The 16329-nt window shown below is 58.7% G+C and overlaps 1 protein-coding gene across 12 annotated transcripts in view; it reads left to right on the top strand.

Moving 5' to 3' along the window:
- The window catches only part of RANBP3 (RAN binding protein 3), a 52580-nt gene that overhangs the window by 24259 nt on the left and 11992 nt on the right, over nucleotides 1–16329 (top strand). For 8 of the 12 annotated variants that reach the window (XM_070622695.1, XM_070622701.1, XM_070622698.1 and 5 more), the window contains 4 exons: nucleotides 7496–7532; nucleotides 7626–7712; nucleotides 14596–14661; nucleotides 15541–15633. In XM_070622695.1, coding sequence (XP_070478796.1) covers nucleotides 7496–7532; nucleotides 7626–7712; nucleotides 14596–14661; nucleotides 15541–15633 — 283 coding nt within the window. The remainder of the gene's footprint in view (nucleotides 1–7495; nucleotides 7533–7625; nucleotides 7713–14595; nucleotides 14662–15540; nucleotides 15634–16329) is intronic. The other 4 variants (XM_070622704.1, XM_070622703.1, XM_070622702.1 and 1 more) reach the window with 1 other exon arrangement.

The following is a 16329-nucleotide window of genomic DNA, read 5'->3' as shown; positions in this document are numbered from 1 at the left end:
AACAAGAGAACACAAGACCCCGCTCTGCCAGAGCAGACACCAGGCAGCCTTCCCGGTGTCACAGTCCCACAGCCTTAGTGTCTCCTCGTGTCACATCACCTGGCCCCCATGTTCTTAAGGAAACATAAAAGTTCAGTCGAGGCCGCCAAACCCTGGGATGCGCAGGAAGAAGCGATGTTCAGCCGAGGCAAGGCTGGAGTCACAGATTCTGTTCCAGAGGGATCCGTGTGTGGTGGAGAAGGAAGAAAGTCTTTACCGTGTGCCGGGGGCCAAGCGGGCAGGCTTGCGTGGCGCAGAAGGGGGTTTGGGGGAGCAAAGCAGACTCAGAAGCCCAGTAAAGATTCCAGCCAGGAGGCGCTTACGTCCGTGTCCTGGGAGTGCAGCCCTTGCACGAGAGCACACGCGGAGGGCACAGGAGCACTAGGAGGCGATCGCTGTTTGGGGTGAGGGCAGAGCAGCTCCCCTGGGCCGGGCGTCGTGGGTTATTGGCCTTCGGCCTTTGCGAGCACAGGAGATGCTGTCCTCGGTTCCCTGAGAACAGAGGGTCTTCGTGTGGCTCTGGCTCGAGGGAAAAGTGCCGCTAAGGAGAGACCTCCGGCTGAAGAGGTGGGTGCCCAGCAGAGAGCAGCAGACGGGCGGGTCGCAGAGGCCATCATGGCAGCCACCGCTCCAGAGGCACACAGGCCATCCCCAGCCTCTCGGACTTCAGTGCCCCCACCCAGCGGCCCCACCCTCTGCCTGGGGGCCCATCCAGATGTGGGTTTCCAAGGCCTGGCCGGTGGAGCTCGGCTTCTAAGTCCTTATAGACTTTGGGTCAGAGGCTCTGATCCTGAGACATTCAAGCAGTCCCCAGACTGGCAAACGTACAGTCAAGCGCTGTGGCAGGGGACCTCAGGATGGGAGAGAGCCAGGCCTGGGGACCCCACGGCCGAGGCCGTGCCTGTGACACACACACGCACTTTGCTTCCGCATCTGTAACCTTAGCATCCCCAGTTCTGTCGGAAGTCCCAGCAGCGCCACTGTCACCTCATTTAGGGCCAGCTCTGAGCCAACCAGGGCTCGCTCTTTTGGGGCCTCAGCAGAGGAAACCCTGGCTGGTGGGGAATGGCTCCCATTAATTGGCTCTCTGCTGATTGGGAGTGTTCAAGGCAAAGTCAACTTTGTTTTTTAGGTCAATCAGGGCATAAATCAGGCAGAAGGAACTCGATCCCAGCGTCTTCTCGGGCTGAGATTTTTCCTTGCTTCCCTGGGACTCGCTGTATTCGCATCGGAACAAATGTGGGTCTCGCTGAGCACCACACTGGAGTTCAGGAGCCCGGGCAGACGCCAGGCAGCAGCCTCATCCGTCACGGGTCGTCTGTTCTGTCTTCCCTCGGAGGAATGTGAAGCTGCGAGTCCCGGATGATAAACAGCGGCTCCCAGGCTGTTGCTTATACGAGGCCCTTATCATCTTTCGGTCTCATGAGCACTCTGGCCGTGCGAGGCTCAGTACCAGGAAAAAGCCTCTCTCAGACTTCCTGGCTCTCGGAAGACAGCATGAAGAAGGCCAAATCACAGCCAGATTAAGTTCTCTGATCCAGAGAAAGCGGCGGCTTAGTGCTCACTCCGAGCCGGCTGCCGGCTGCCGCACCGAGGCTCCAGCCAAGGCAGCGCTGGGGCCAGAACATGTTTATTAGACCCACCGGGAAGCCTGGGAAGATTCTGGAAGGCTCCCTGGCTGCACAGCTTCCCTCAGCCTCCAGCTCCCTCTTCCTCTCCCCGCCCAGCGTTCAGATCTTCAGAGGCCACGTCTCTGTCTGTTCAGTGTCTGCCTTTGGGGTAAGAATTCCTGAGCTGGTGGCCTTAGCCGCAGAATAAACAGCAGGGAATTGGCCCGTAGTCCGTGCGAAGACAAGGACACGTCAACAGGCCCCTCCCTTGATTGATTTTTCATCCCGGGCCTCCATTTTCCTGCAGCCACAGCCAGCCGGGCTCTCTGACTGGTCAGTCCAGACCGGGATCCCTGAGGCCCAGCCAGGCCAAATTGTCTGCAGTATTTTCTGGAAGGAATTTCTCTGACATGGTCTTGCTTTCTGGTCTGTACTGGAAGTCAGGAAGGCAGTGCTGTTCATTCCTGCTTCCTGCCCGTTTGTCTGTGCCTCTGTGTCAGCATCTGACACGCAGCCTCCAGCTCCATCCCCTCCACCCTTCCCCGGACTGGCACCTGTGTCCTCCCCATGCCAGGCAGCATCACAAGAACTGTGGCTTTTTTGCCGTGCGGCAGGTGGGATCCTTAATAACTCTAACAATGTAGTTTTCACTGCTCCATCCTATACAAATGACAGAAGCTTCCCACCCCGGGGCAGACGGTTCCCCCTGCTCTGTACTCGGTGACAGGAACTCACACACATCACAGAATGCGAGGCTTCCCCCAGCTTCCAGTGGCTTCTCTCCGCCGCGCCCTGCCCCTGCCCGGCTGGCGGGCTGACCACGGGGCCCTGAAGCCGGGAGAGCAGCTCCTTCGATCTCCGGCCGCTGGCTCGCCCCCCGTCCGCAGCCGCCGCCGTCCTGGAGGAACTGTGCATCTTTCGGGAGCCTGCCTCGTGGTTCCCACCGTCCTGGCTCCAGGGAAATGAGTTGGAGGGCTGTCGTTGGTCTTCTTTCTCTTCTGCTTCCTTGTGTGTTAATTTGGGATGTTTTAGTCATGGTGTCCCAAGTGGGTGCTGAGCCCAGCGTCCCCTAGGTGCCACCCCATAGCCTAGTCCTTGCAGAGGGGATTCTCGTGTGGGATGGGGTGCAGGAGGAAATGGGGCTCCACACGCTGCTCTGTCCTCCCCCTCCAGACAGCACGGATCCGGAAAGCCTGCTCTTAGACTCCTCGTCACTCCAGGCCCAGCAGTGGGGCTCCGGAGCTTTGCGCTGCAGCCTAGCTGACTTCCGTGTGTGTCCCAGGCTCGTTCTCCACCAACCCTTGCGTGGCCGCTCACTTGGCTGGGGTGGCGGGTGGCCCCCGGACTGCTCTGCGCAGAAGAGGTCCCAACCACCAGGCTGCCGTGAACAAGGACAGTGTGTGTAGGGCTGGCACTGGCTGGGGTGGGGCCGGGGCTGGCCTGAAGGGGAGTCCTGCACCCGGACCTTGTCCTGCTTTGGGGAAGACGACTCAGGTGGCCGCTGCACAGCAGGCTCAGCCTCCATCGGGGATGGCGCTGCTCCGCTGTGGGCAGCTGATGCAGGTTTCTCTGGTCTCGTGGCCAAAGGCTAGCACAAGCGGCTTCGTCCTACAGTCTGTCTTCCTGCTTCCTTGTACCAGTTCCTGTTAAGGAGAGTCGCTGGCACCAGTTTCCTCACGCTTCTGAGTCACCCGTTTATGACCCCACAGGAGGTTCCAGCAGCTTCTGGAAGATTCTCCCAGTGGGGGAATCTTCCCGTGTTGTCCCTCCCAGGCCTTGGCCTCCCAGCCTTTCCAGGACGAGAGGCCTGCCGCCTGCCCGTGGGATGGTTTTTAGAAGAGACTCGGGGCGCGGATTTGAGGGTCTCCTGGGGTCAGGAGTCTAGGAGTGTCTGAACCTTGTCTCCCCGGGCGGCACCCTTTCTTCTCTGGGTCACCGACGGGGCTGTAGTGGAGGACACGGCTCCATTCACACAGTAAATACTTCCTAAGCGTCTTGTGCACAGTGTCCAGGTGTCAGGTATCTGAGCTGTGAGCAGAACAGACGGGGCAGGTCCTCATCGTAGCGGGAGACAGACAACAGACACATTGGGCCGTTTCCAATGGGGGCACCCAACAGGGCAGGGCTGGGGGGTGGAGGCGAGCTGCTCTGCCCGCTGGCGCTGGGAGAGTGTGTGAGCACTGGCTCACCCTCAGCTGGGCAGGGTGGGCCTCGTGGAGGCCACAGTGAGTGGACCTGCAGGAAAATCGTCCCAGGCCGACGGACTGGCACATGCAGAGGGAACACTGAGGCGGGCACAGTGTTGACGTGTTCAGAAACCGGAAGGAGACAGCGCGGCTGGAGCAGGACAGATGGGGGACGTGGAGCCACAGGAGGCCCCGGCTCCAGGTCTGGTATGTTTCTGGGGAGAGGCTCCGTAGCACCCATCAGATTCTTACGGAGACCCAGGTTCTTGAGAGGTTGGGGTGTCATTTGCAGAGGTGAGAAAGCTAAGTGGCATTCAAAGAGCCTGAAGATACACAAAGCGAAACTGACAGAAGTGGAAGGAGAAATAGACAGTTCAGTCGTGGTGCTGGAGGCCTCTGTGCTCCACTGTCAGTCGTCACAGAACATCCAGACAGGACTGGTGGGGACACTGGGCCTGGAGCAGTGCTCTCAGCCCAGCAGACCTGGCACGTGCACAGAACATTCCAGCCAGCAGCAGGATACACGCTCCTCTCAAGGGCACGTGGAGCATTCTCCAGGAAAGACCACCCGCTAGGCCACAAAACGGGTGTCAGTGCATTGCAAAGGATTGAAATCAGTCTTCTCCAACCACAGAGGAATGAAGTTAGAAATGAGGAGCAGAGGGAGCGCTAGAAAATTTCACCCGTGGAAATTAGCCCTAGAAGCCCAGTGGGCAGAGCCGGGCTAGGTGTGGGGGCCCCTGGGGTGGAGGAGGTGGAGGCACGGCCTCCGCAGCAGCTGCGGAGACAGGAGGCAGCTGGGGACGAAGCTTTCGGCACCGCTAGCAGGACACGGGCCGTTGCTCTGTGTGTGACGCGGAGACTCATGCCTTCACTGCTCCTCCATGGCCTGCAGAGTGCCCGGGGTCCGTGTGCCCAGGGCCAGTGCCCCCTGGAACTTAAAAGCTAGTGGGAACCCCACCAAGATCCCACAGTCCGAATGAGACACGGAGGAAAAGGGAGGCGACAGCACCGAGGGTTCGTTCTCCCCTGGGAAGCTGGGGAAGGAGGACGTCAGGGATGAGGGATGAGGGAGCACTTCTACAGAGGGTGCCATTCCAGGTCCCAGAATTCGTTCAGGAAGCCGCAGATCCCCCAGGACCTGGGAGCTGCCGCCGGCGGGGTCTGGTACCGCCAAAATGCTTGTGGAGTGGCAAGAGGAGAGCGGCAGGCTGCAGAGCCGAGATATGGGTGGGATTTGGGGGGAAGTGGGAAATGAGCTGGGCCCTCCAGGAAGGAGCAGGAGGGAGGGCAGGAGAGGCTCTCAAAGCCTAGGGTGAAGCAGGCTGGGGGTAGGGGGCAGCCAAGGCGAGCCTGCGGGGCCCAGGAGGGCATGAGTTACCAAGATGGGAGGCAGCCAGGCCACCTGGAGTGGCCGGTCGTTCAGGCCCTCGGGTATTTCCGGCATGGAGACCAGAGGGCCTGGGGGAGGACAGCGGGTGTCGTGGGGGTAGGAGCCGCGGCCGATCGCAGGGAGGTCGAGTGGAACCATAGAGCCGCCGGGCCAGAGGCCTGCTTCCCACGTCACCCTGACATAGGAGCTGGTCCAGGGCATCGGCTGGCCTGCACTGGGACGAGCCGGCTCTTCAAGTGGGCCGGGCCACGGCCTCCACTGGAGGGGCTCCCCACCACTGCTGGGCACTGAGGACCTGTGTGTTTCTCTCGCCTTTGCCAAGTGTGAAGGCGAGCAGGCCCGGAGCCCGCACCTCACTGCTGTCACTCAAGGGGAGGGTGGTCCCCAGAGGGGAGGCCTGATGTGCTGGTGCCACGGCTCTGGGTCACCAGATGCCACCCGGGCCGGGCCTCTGGAATCGGAGCGCTGCCAGAGTGTGTTTCTCACCCCCCCCAGTCCTCCCCGTCTGGGAGAGGGTCCCTCACCCCCAACTGTCCCTGAGCTCGGAAGCCCTGCTGCCCCTCCCCAGCACTGCCCGAGGGGGTGACATCAGCGGAAGTGGGTTTACCGGCGAGCTTAGGTCCAGGTGCGAGCCACCAACGTTGTCACAGGGCTGAGCCCGGCCGCCTGCTTATCCCATTGACCCCTGCGCTTCCCTGCAGGCAGCAGAGGCGCCAGCACCCCCTTCCCATTTTCCCAGTGAGGAACCGGAAGCCTGGGCCAGTGGAATGACTCGCCCCAGGCCTCACACTGGGGTGAGGTGGGGTATTTTATTTCATTTGGGCTTAGTGTGTGTTCACAGTTGTCCCAGGGACAGCGAGGCCCTGCTGTGTTACGAGGGCTGTGTGTTTCCAAGCACTTGGACAGATGGCCTCCTGATCGCCCGAAAGCCCATGTGGGGGTGGGGCCCTCCTCCCGTCGCAGGCACGGTCCCGGGAACACTGCCAGCACTCCTGGAGGCCCGGCCCGCTGGCTTCCAGACGCAGACCCAAGCTGCCGACCCACCAGGGGAGGGCAGAGTCCAGGCTGGGATCCTCTTCTGACTCTGAATTCGCTGTGTGACTTCGGGCAGGTGAACCTGCCCTCTCTGGGCTCTCGCTGTCTGTAGGACAGGGGTCTGCAAACTCCCACCCACAGCCCGTTTTCCTGCTGCCTTTGAGCTAAGACAGTGTTTACATTTGTCAAGGACTGTAAAAACAGAAACAGGCACATGCGCTCTGGGCCCCTGGGAAAAGCCGCCCCGCCCGCGTTAGGAGCTTTTCCGGCAGTTATGTTAGAGTCGCTCCTGCCGGACACGCTGCCCAGCAGTTTGCAGAGCACTGTCACAGGCTTCGTCCCATTTAATCCCCAGCAGCTCCTGCAGGCAGATGGTCCTCATCTGGCTCAACTGGATCCCTGAGGGGCCTTTCGAGAAATGCAAAAATGGGCTCCTCTGCTTGCTCTTGAAGGGGCCCCAGGAGGCCTGACGCTGGCCCCTGCGTGGGCTCTTGGCTGCCTAGTTCTGAAGGCCCACGTGCTGAGAAGGGATGTGGGAGGGTTTCTGCCTTCCCCTGGGCTGGGGGCGAGGGGACTCCTTTTGAAGGCTCTCAATTGCTAGTGGGTCACATTCTAAAGCTAAAGGTTGTTCGTGAAGGAGGACGTTCTTCAGCCCCGTTCTCTCTTAGCTTGAGATTGTTCCTCCGAGCTCCGTAGTCCGCGGATTGCTGTGTTTGACAGTTCTGTCCTGAACGCCTGGCAGCAGACTTTGGTCCAAGGCATCGGAGTTCTTATTTGCTCCCCCACCTCAAAAGAGGGTTCGGCCCCATGGAATGTGCCAGGGCAAGAGTGCAACTGTTTTAAAGAGCCTGCTGCCCTTCGTGGTGGAGAGAGGGTCGCTCTCCGGCTCTTGGCAAGTGGGTTTGGCCAGATAACGTTTCGCTGTGTGAACTGGGGGCGGCTGGCCAGTTAGCTGTAATCTACAAGGAAGCCGTGAAGCTGATCCGCGCGCTGTCAGTGTGTTCTCAGGCCCTGAGAGGATTCCTTGGCGCAGGGCCTGGTAAGGCAGACGCAGGAGGTTGGCGGGGGGTTCCAGCGTTGGGGTGAAGGTCTGTCTGTGCCTCAGCTGGCTGAGCCCAGGGAGTTGGCCCTCGACGTTCCGTGTCGGGATCCACTCGGCCCGGAGCTGCCGAGCCCATGGGGCCTGGGCAGCCTGGCCTCCCTCACCACCTTGCCGTGTGCTCTCATTTCAGAGGTCAGCTGGCGGCTCCAGCCCCGAAGGTGGAGAAGGTGAGGCGCTCTCTCAAATGTTTCGCCGTCTCTGGGTGCAAAAGTGGAAGCAGCCTGATTTTCTCCTCCTCCTTCTCTCGTTATTTTCTGTAGATTCTGACCGCGAAGATGGAAATTACTGCCCTCCCGTCAAGCGAGAAAGAACGTCCTCATTAACCCAGTTCCCACCTTCACAGTCAGGTAACAGCCGCGGCCCCTTTGGACGGTCGAAGCCTCGTGTTTCTGAGCCCGCTGTTCACTCCAGCGCCTCCCGCCCCCGGTCCATGTCCTCCCAACACAGTTAACCTCCCTCTGGGATAGTGTGTCCCTCAGGGATCAGGTTAGAGCTTGCCCCAGGGAAGCTCCCGGTAGCCACGGGAATCGTGACACTTAGCGAGGGGGTGACCTCGTGGACTCAGAAGGAAATGTGCAAAGACATTGTCCCTCTGAGCTGGAGGACCAGGCCTCGCGGCCCTGCTGGGGGCTCTGACTGTTCGTTACGTGTCCGCCCTCCACAGCTGCTGCCTGTGTCCATGTGCCGAAGGTGCAGGTGTTTGTGCAAAGGCTGCTACAGGTTCCCGGGGTCCAGAGAGACACTGCCAGCCCGGGGACGCCCCTGCAGGGTGGAGGGGGACACTGCCACAGGGTTGTCCCCTCCTCCCGGTCTTGACTGGCCCGCTCTGGCACTGTCCCAGGTGCTCTGTCACTCTCTGTCGTGCCGGCTTAGACGCACGTAAGGGAGGACCTCCAGTGACCCAACTTGAAGTTTCTCCTGGGGACTTTTGCGTGAAACCTTTTACAACTGCAGACCTTAAGGATACCACTGTAAGGGCAGAGAACCACTCTGAGCGGGTTGTTTCTGCTTACAAAAGTGGTGCCAACGTGAGGAGCTCACGGCGCAGAAAGTGGGCCTCCTGTCGAGGCCCTCCGTGTAACACGCTTGGTGTCATGCACGCTTCCCTCACACTTACCTTGCTTGAATGCTACCATGTCCTTTTTCATGACTGCATGAGAACCCCCCAGATGGATACACCGTCCTTTGCTAACCAGGCGTTGAGGGGCTGTCAGGCCCCAGTCCAGGCTCCAGGTGACAGATCCTTTTCCTAAGGATCTCTGCATGCTTGTTGTCTAGGCATTTCTATGAATGGGGGAGCTTCCCGGCTATTGATGGTTTTCCTTCCCACTCACTGTCTGCTGCTGAACCACACTTTGTGCATCGAGGAGGTCGGCAGAGGAGAGAGGAGGGGCAAAGGACCACCGGGCATCTTCCCTCCTCTCTAGTGGAGAGGCATCTGGGAGGGTCCCCTCCATCCCCAGGGGAAACGGAGAGAGGGCGGTGCCGGCCATTTCAAAAGGCTTGTCTTCACTCCGCCCTCTGAGTCCCACCGCCTCGTTCCCCAGCCTGTCCCCCAGGAAGCAGCTGATATTGTAAAGTCAGATCCTAAACCACATGCAGGAGGGGGGGTGCGGGCAGCCCAGGAGGCCTGACCTGTGACGAGGAGCAGGGTCTGCAGCTCGGCCCCGGGGGAGACTCAGAACATCAGTGCCTTCTGCCTCCCTCCTGGCTGCCCCTGCAGGGGCCCCGGGTGCCAAGGAAAAGCCAGGGGCACGAGGACAAGACAGGCGGCCGCAGCAGACCAGAGGCGACTAGTGGACATCAGATAAAGGCCGTTCAGCTGGAGACCCCCATTTTTGCTGTAGAGAGAGTCCTGGGGGGCTGCTTTTATGGGGAGCGTCCAGAGGCCTCGTTCATAGTGCTGACCCCTCCCCCGGTGGGGCTCACTGACCAACCCCTGAGGTGGGAGAGGCGACCCCTGAGTGTCCACCCCACCTCCTCGCACTGTTTTTCCTCTTGTTCCCTCCCCTGCCGACACCTCCTTGTCAACAGTATCAAAAAAACAATGTTTTTATGCCATCAACCTTCTCCCAGCCATCTGCAGGCCATTCTGACTCAGAGCCGGTGAACCCTCACGTCCCTCTGCCCTTCACAGCCAGTTACCGGGGGTCTCCTGGGATGACAAGCAGTTGCTACTGTAAAATGAGATCTTCAACAGGAATCGGCAGTTTCAAATCAGGATTCTGTTTCGGTTTCTAAATAGTTTCCCAACTCTTCACCTCGTAGATTTGGAATCCATAAAACAGGGTTCATAAGCCCCTATTTCTGTTTCTGCAAGCAAGGTCTGATTACAAGGGATTTTAAGTCTATTTTTTCCCCTTTTTTTCCTTTTTCTTTTTTTGCTGAGGAAGATTGGCCCTGAGCTAATATCTTTTCCAATCTTACTCTTTTTGCTTGAGGAAAATTAGCCCTAAGCTTAACATCTGTGCCAGTCTTCCTGTATTTTGTATGCGGAATGCTACCACAGCATGGCTGATGAGTGGAGTAGGTCTGCGCCCAGGATCCGAACCCGCGAACCCAGGCCACTGTAGAGGAGTGTGTAGAACCCTAACCACTCAGTCACAGGGCCAGCCTCAGAGTTTTAAGTCCTTTTTAAAAAAAAACTACAAAGAGGTGTATTACTGATTTTTCAAAATTTTACTCAAGTAATATATTCGTATCATTATAAAAAAGGCAAATGGGAAATACATAGTCAAAGAATCTGCCTGCCCGTTTCCCACTCCCTCTGATATCCCAAAGTACCTGCTGTGAGATTTATGTCATTTTCCCGACCCCTCTCCTGGGTATTAAATTCTCACATTAGTTAATACAGCTGAGCTGTGTTCAGATAAATATATTTAATCACAGCTTTAAAACTTCAAGGAAAATGGCTCGATCCCCCCTCAAGAACACGGAGCCTTCCTTTTTTGGTCTCTCGCTGGGGAACCGACTCCAAGATTTCCTGGAAGTTTCTCCCACGTGCCTGAAATTCCTCATAAAAGATTTAATGAGCAGGTTTAACCACCCGGATCCCATAACCCGACCTGCCTTATATAAATCCATGGCCGACTTCAAAAGCGTGGCCAGATAAGTCAGACTCTGGCACGAGGGCCATGTCAGGAATAACTGAGGATTGATTCGATGGCCCCGTTTCAAACCAGTGAATTCACTTTGACGCTGAAAGCAAACCTTTTGGAGCAGAGCCCTGCCCCGGGGCTGAGGAGGAGCTGGTCCCCAGGGCCCATGGTGGTACCTGTGCGCTGGGGCAGCCCATGTCCGGGGCAGCAGTCACAGAAGCCATGTGTCTTGATCCCCCTGTGCTGTCCACTTCTGTGACGAATCTCCTAAGCCCCTCTGAGGTCTGTGGGTGCCGGCCTCGCTCCCTCTCTCCCCCCAAAACCTTCCTCTTGCAGCCCTGAGAGCAGGGCCCCCTGAGGACCGGCGGCAGCCCGGGCCCTGGCACCCCATGCGGCGTGCGTGGGCTAGCCTCGCACGTCCGTTCCGCAGTCAACTTCTTACATCCTTGCCTGCCTGCTTTTTATTTTTTCATGTTAACCGTGAGAAAAAAGTTAAAACTTGTGGAAGAATTTCAGAAAGCACTTTTATCCCTTTCCTTAGAGACTCCATTCCGTTTTCCCCAGTCGTCCCGGGGTGTCTTCATAGGAAGGGACCACGTCCCGCCTCACACATCCCACACCTCTTTCCGTCTGGAGCTGCCCCTCATCTTCCCTCGACCTCTGGGACCTTGAAGATTACCGGCCAATTACGTTGGAGAAGTCCTCCGGCCTGGGTTTGTCCCGTTTCCTGCTGATTTCGCCCCAGTGACACGTTTGCACCTGGAACTCTACCCGTGGGAAGCCGTGGTCCTCCCTGAGCACCGCAGCGAGGGACACCCAGTATTCGCTTGTGCTGGTGCTGGTGGGGTTGACTGGGGTCACTTGGTGACAGTGGGAGCTGCCCCGTGTCTCCACCCTGAAGTTACTTCTTCCCCTTTTGCGATGAACGTTTTCTGGAGAGATGCTCTGAGACGCCAGGAGCTCTCCTTCCCCCTCTGACTTCTGCCCTCGGTGTTAGCATTCATTGCTGTTTTCTTGCTTGGATTTATTGGTCGTCTGACGCTGGCCAGATGGGGTTTCCTGCCTCCATCGTCGCTCCCACGTTGATTACTTGGCATTCACCACCCGGAAGAGCTTTCTCTCCCCGCTTTTTTAGCATTGTCTGTTGTATCATTGTGGGTTTATGGGTTCCTGTTGTAGTCGGTGGGTAATAGTCTGTTGTTATTAGTATTTATTTTAACGTTCAGGTTCTATTTTAATTGTCCCAGATTGGCCAGTGGGAGCCCCGTCAGGCAGGTTCCTCCTGTGTCCTTTTGCCACGTCCCCATCATTCTTTTGAACTTTCTGTCGTAGCGAGAGGTTCCAGGCTCATCTCTCCCCATCCCAGCCCAGAGTCAACCCTTTCTCAAAGGGGTCCTGGTGCTTTTTAGTGGAAAGTGGTCTCTAGACACCAAGGTCTGGGTGGCCAGCGTGCACACACGCACGCGTGTGTTTACGTCTGCACGTGTTCCTGTGTCTGTCTCTCTGCGTGTGTGGGTAACCGCGGTCCACGTGGAGACGTCCAGTCCTGCTCTGTCAGGGATCATTCTGGCCCCCTCCTTTGTATTTGTACCTCTTTTCTGGCCACAAGAAAGCCGGCTCCCTGTGTCCTCGGTGTGCGTACCCAGCACTCCAGAGCGTGTGAGTGGCCGAGCGCCCTCCCACCAGCACATGCCTGGCCCGCCAGGCTGCCTTCTTGTCGAGTCTCAGCCCCTGGGACACAGCAGGGCAGATTCCTGTGCTCTCCTGGTTAACTCCGGACTTCCCTGGGACGTCACTCGGGGTCTCTCCGAGGCAGGACGAGGGCTGCCCCAGAGGGAGCCCCCTTACCAGCGAGCTCACAGAGGGGCATGCGTGCGCCAGTGCCACCGCCTGTGCTCCCGTGACCCTGGCCTGGGTGGGGGCTCTGGCCACCAGGCAGCGCCTCTCTGCTGGGCCCTGACCGTGTTGCAGGAAGAGAGCCCCTGGGTTTTAGTGAAGATGGGCCACGACGGGCCTGCAGGGTCTGACCGCCCTCTGAGCACCCATCCCTGCTGCCCTGGGCCCCTTGTGTCCCAAGTCCCCATTAGAAATGTGGCACACCTCATCTGTCTGTCCGTTCACGGCAGCGTTCAGTGGACCTCCTGTGCATCCGTGGGCCGGGCCAGTGCTGGTGGATGGTCAGGGGGAGCCATTCTCCGGGCCTGCCGCCCCCACTGGGCAGCCTAGACCGGCCTGGGGTCAAGTGGCTGTCGGCCTCGGCTCCCCAGGGGGCGGAGCGGTGGAGGTCAGTCTGTAGCCACAGGCAAGCCTGCAGAGCCAGCCCTGAGGGCTTGTAAAAATTATCTCAATTGTGAATTCCATCCCTGTTCTTTTGTTTCTAAATTGTCCATCCCTGTCCTCTTGTTTCTAAATTGCCAGTCATCTTCGGAATAACCCACAGCTTTAGAAGTGTAACTCATCTGTCCCTTCTAAAGGGACCATGTGGCGGCAGGTCTTCCCACATCCTGTGGCTCCTGAGGCCCCGGGTGAGGGTCCTGACCCCGCTCCCCGGGGGTGGCACCGGCTCCCCAACGCAGGCTCGGCTCCTGCACGCCAGCCAGCAGGGGCGTTTTGTCGTCCTGATGCCGCTCCCGGAGAGCAGGGCCTCCGCAGCATGTAGCCAGCAGGAAGAGGGCCCTCCTGCTCCATCCCGGATTCTGATTGGGTTTTGTTCTTATCTGCAAGTTTGGTCTGACAAGGGAATTGTGGGGTTTGGGTACAATTGGTCGGTTTTCATTATACCCACAGAGTTGTGCAGCCATTCCCGAAGTTAATTTTAGGACATTTTCGTCACCCCAAAAGAAACCGTATGCCCTTGAGTAGTCACCCCCCATTCCGCCTCCCCCAGCCCCTGGCAACGAGTCCACCTTCCGTCTGCGTGGCGTCGCCTGTTCTGGACGCTTTATGTAAATGGACTCGCCCTATGTGACCTTTTGAGATCTCTCGCCATTTGTTTAAGTCTTCACTTTCTTCCAGTCATGTCTTGTGGTTTTCGCTTGTTACATTTATTCCCAAGGGTTTGACCCTCTTTGGTGCAGCTGTAGATGGAGCTGTTTTCCTCACTTCCTTTCCGGGTTGTTCATTGTTGGAGTCTAGAAACACACAACTGATTTTGGTGTGTGGCTCTTGATCTCTGCGACCTGACAGGGGTCATTCCTGACAGTTTGGAGCTTTGTACAAAAGCGAGGCTGCCTGGTGGCCCAAAATGCTGCTGTCCCTGTGCCTCCCCGGGGACAGACCTGGGCTGTTGCAGTCACAAGGCTTTTGGTGCTGACCCTTCCCATCCTGGGTGGCCTGAGACTGTCTCCCCATGCCATCCCCCCTCTGAGATGGGCAGAGTCACCAAGACGCACGGTTAAGGGATCTGTGTGGACCCGTGGCTGAGCTGGAACCAAGTCCTGAGCCATCCCAGGAACCCGCGTCTCTGTGAGCTCTGTGTGTTTGTCAGCCCAGACTCACGCCCTGGGGGAGAGCTGACCTCCTCGCGTGGGCCGGGGCAGATGGTCCTGCCTCCTCCTCCGGGGCTGCCAGTGCTCCCAGGAGGCAAGAAGCAAGGCTCCGGGTGCATCTGCAGAGAGCAGACCTGCCATCCACCCGCTTTGAGCTTTCACCATGGAAAACATGTCTCGTTCCCAGACATCTGCTGGTGTACAGATGCTTTTCCTGAAACAGACGTGTCCTCCTGACAAGACAGGCCCTCTGGGAAAGGGAGACAGGGCCCAGGGACCTTTATCCCGTGGCTGCCAGCCCTTCTCCAGGGCTTGCAAACACACCGTGGTGTCTGAGGCTGCTGGGGAAGTGGTCCCCTCGCTTGTCCTGCACCTTCAACGCCCTTTGGTCTCCCATCATCAGCACATTGCCCCGGAGCCAGCAGTTCCCGCCGTCCGGTCCCTGCCTCGTCCTCGCCCAGGCTGCTCATGCCCTTGGCGATGGGACGGGGCTTCCGCATTTCAGTTTAGACTTGGAACCGTTTCCCTGGTTCTCCCCTGCCCTCGGAGGCCCAGCCCGCAGGCCTCTCCCGCCGCCCCGCCCTGCCCTGCCCTGCCCCGCCCCAGGCAGAGCTGCTTTTGATCCTCTCGTCTTGTGCTTGTAGAGGAGAAGAGCAGTGGGTTCCGGTTGAAGCCGCCAACGCTGATCCACGGCCAGGCACCCAGTGCAGGTGGGCGCCGCTTTGAGCGGGTGGAACGGCTTTCTCACACCCTCCCGGCCTCTGCCGCCTCGGGCAGCGCCCCCGGTGCGCTCCGGGCCCGCCTCCTTTCGGGGAGCTTCACTCCCCTGGGCCTTGAGCCCTGCAAAGCCACTGAAAGAGCCTGTCGGCCCAGGGAGGGTCTCCCGCTGCGAGCCATCTGCCCAGAGGAGGAGAGGAGGCAGCACAGGGAGCAGGCTAGGCTTGCCAGGGGACGTGGCTCGGCTGGTGCAGCCTCTCTCCAGAGCGTTCCGGCCCCAGCATGCCACACCGTTAACCCTGATTAGCAAATTGTCCTCGATCCAGGGCCACGCTAGGGAGCAGGGCCTGGCAGTGGTGCCGTCCCGACCAACAGGTCCAACAGGGAAGCCCGTGCGGGGCCAGAAGCGTCCTCGCAGTCCTTGCCCAATTTGAGCTCAGCACAGGGTTTTCTCAGCATGGCTTTTTGAAAAGCTGGTACAAAGAGGGCCTTTACGTGACCCCAGTCAGAGTCCTAAACTCTGAAGGGGTCGCCCGTGGCTTCGCGGCTCTCCCCTCGTCGTCTGCACGTGGTCCTCGAGCCGGCACGGTAGCCCAGTAATCCTGTGCTCATGGGATTAACGACAGGCGTGGTCGGTTACTGGGAATCGCACTTACCACGTGGAGTCATAGCGAGCCCGAATGTGCGTGTCGAGCTGTAAAGAAAGTATCTTGGGTTTCTTAAAAACGTGTTTCGGTGCAAAGTCTAGCATGTGAGGGCCGTCGGATAGGTTACTGGGTTCATTTTTCTGTAAGGCGCCTGAGAGCTGGGGGACAGGGGGCGTTTCCGCCCGCGTGGTCCGAGGCCCTGGGCAAGCTGACTTCTGTTCCCAGGTCTGCCGAGCCAGAAGCCCAAGGAGCAGCAGCGCAGCGTGCTTCGCCCGGCGGTGTTACAAGCCCCCCAGCCAAAGGCCCTCTCTCAGACCGGTAAGACCCGCGGCCGGGCACCCAGGCTCCCACGGCGGGCGGATTGGGCCTCTGGGCTCGCCTGCCACAGCCTTGTCTCCACACGGGTGACTTTGGCTGTCTCTGCTGCATGCACTCAGAAATAAAGCGAGCGCGGGGCAAACGGTCCTCGTCCCCCTGGTGAGCCCGGGGAGGATGGAGAGGCGGTTCCACGGTCTCCCTGTGGCACCCAGCCGAGCGTGGCTGCTGGTGGCATGCTGTGTACTCGCACCGGCTGCACATGCCAGCCCCCTCCCTGAGCGCTGGGTCCATCCCTGTGCATGCAGCCGAGCCAGCCCCGCGTGGCTCAGGGACTCGAGGGTAATTCTGGGCAGCGTGCATGCCCGTGTCGTCTGCCCTCCTTCAGACCCGAGTCCCACTGTGTTCCCGTCCCGTGCGCACAGCGAGTGGCTGTCAGTGCATCCTTGTTCCCTCCGTGCCGCTGAGCTCCTCTCGTCTTCCTCTTGATCTTCCCCCCAATCCAAGAACTCTGCATCCGGAGCAACACAGCATCCCGCATGAGAGAAAGGCTTTTTCTGACGAGTCTTTGATTACATGGGGCATTGTTTTGATCGAATGCTAAACAAAGCCACATTTCAAGTTGTGCGTGTCGTGTCTTCTCAACTATTTAATGGAAAAAATGCGTAACGACTTCATTAGTGAAACTAGCTTTATAAA

Source organism: Equus przewalskii, chromosome 6, assembly GCF_037783145.1.
Source record: "Equus przewalskii isolate Varuska chromosome 6, EquPr2, whole genome shotgun sequence".
Classification (NCBI taxonomy): domain Eukaryota; kingdom Metazoa; phylum Chordata; class Mammalia; order Perissodactyla; family Equidae; genus Equus; species Equus przewalskii.
Note: the sequence above shows the minus strand (reverse complement) of the source record. Positions and strands in the feature narration are given on the sequence as shown.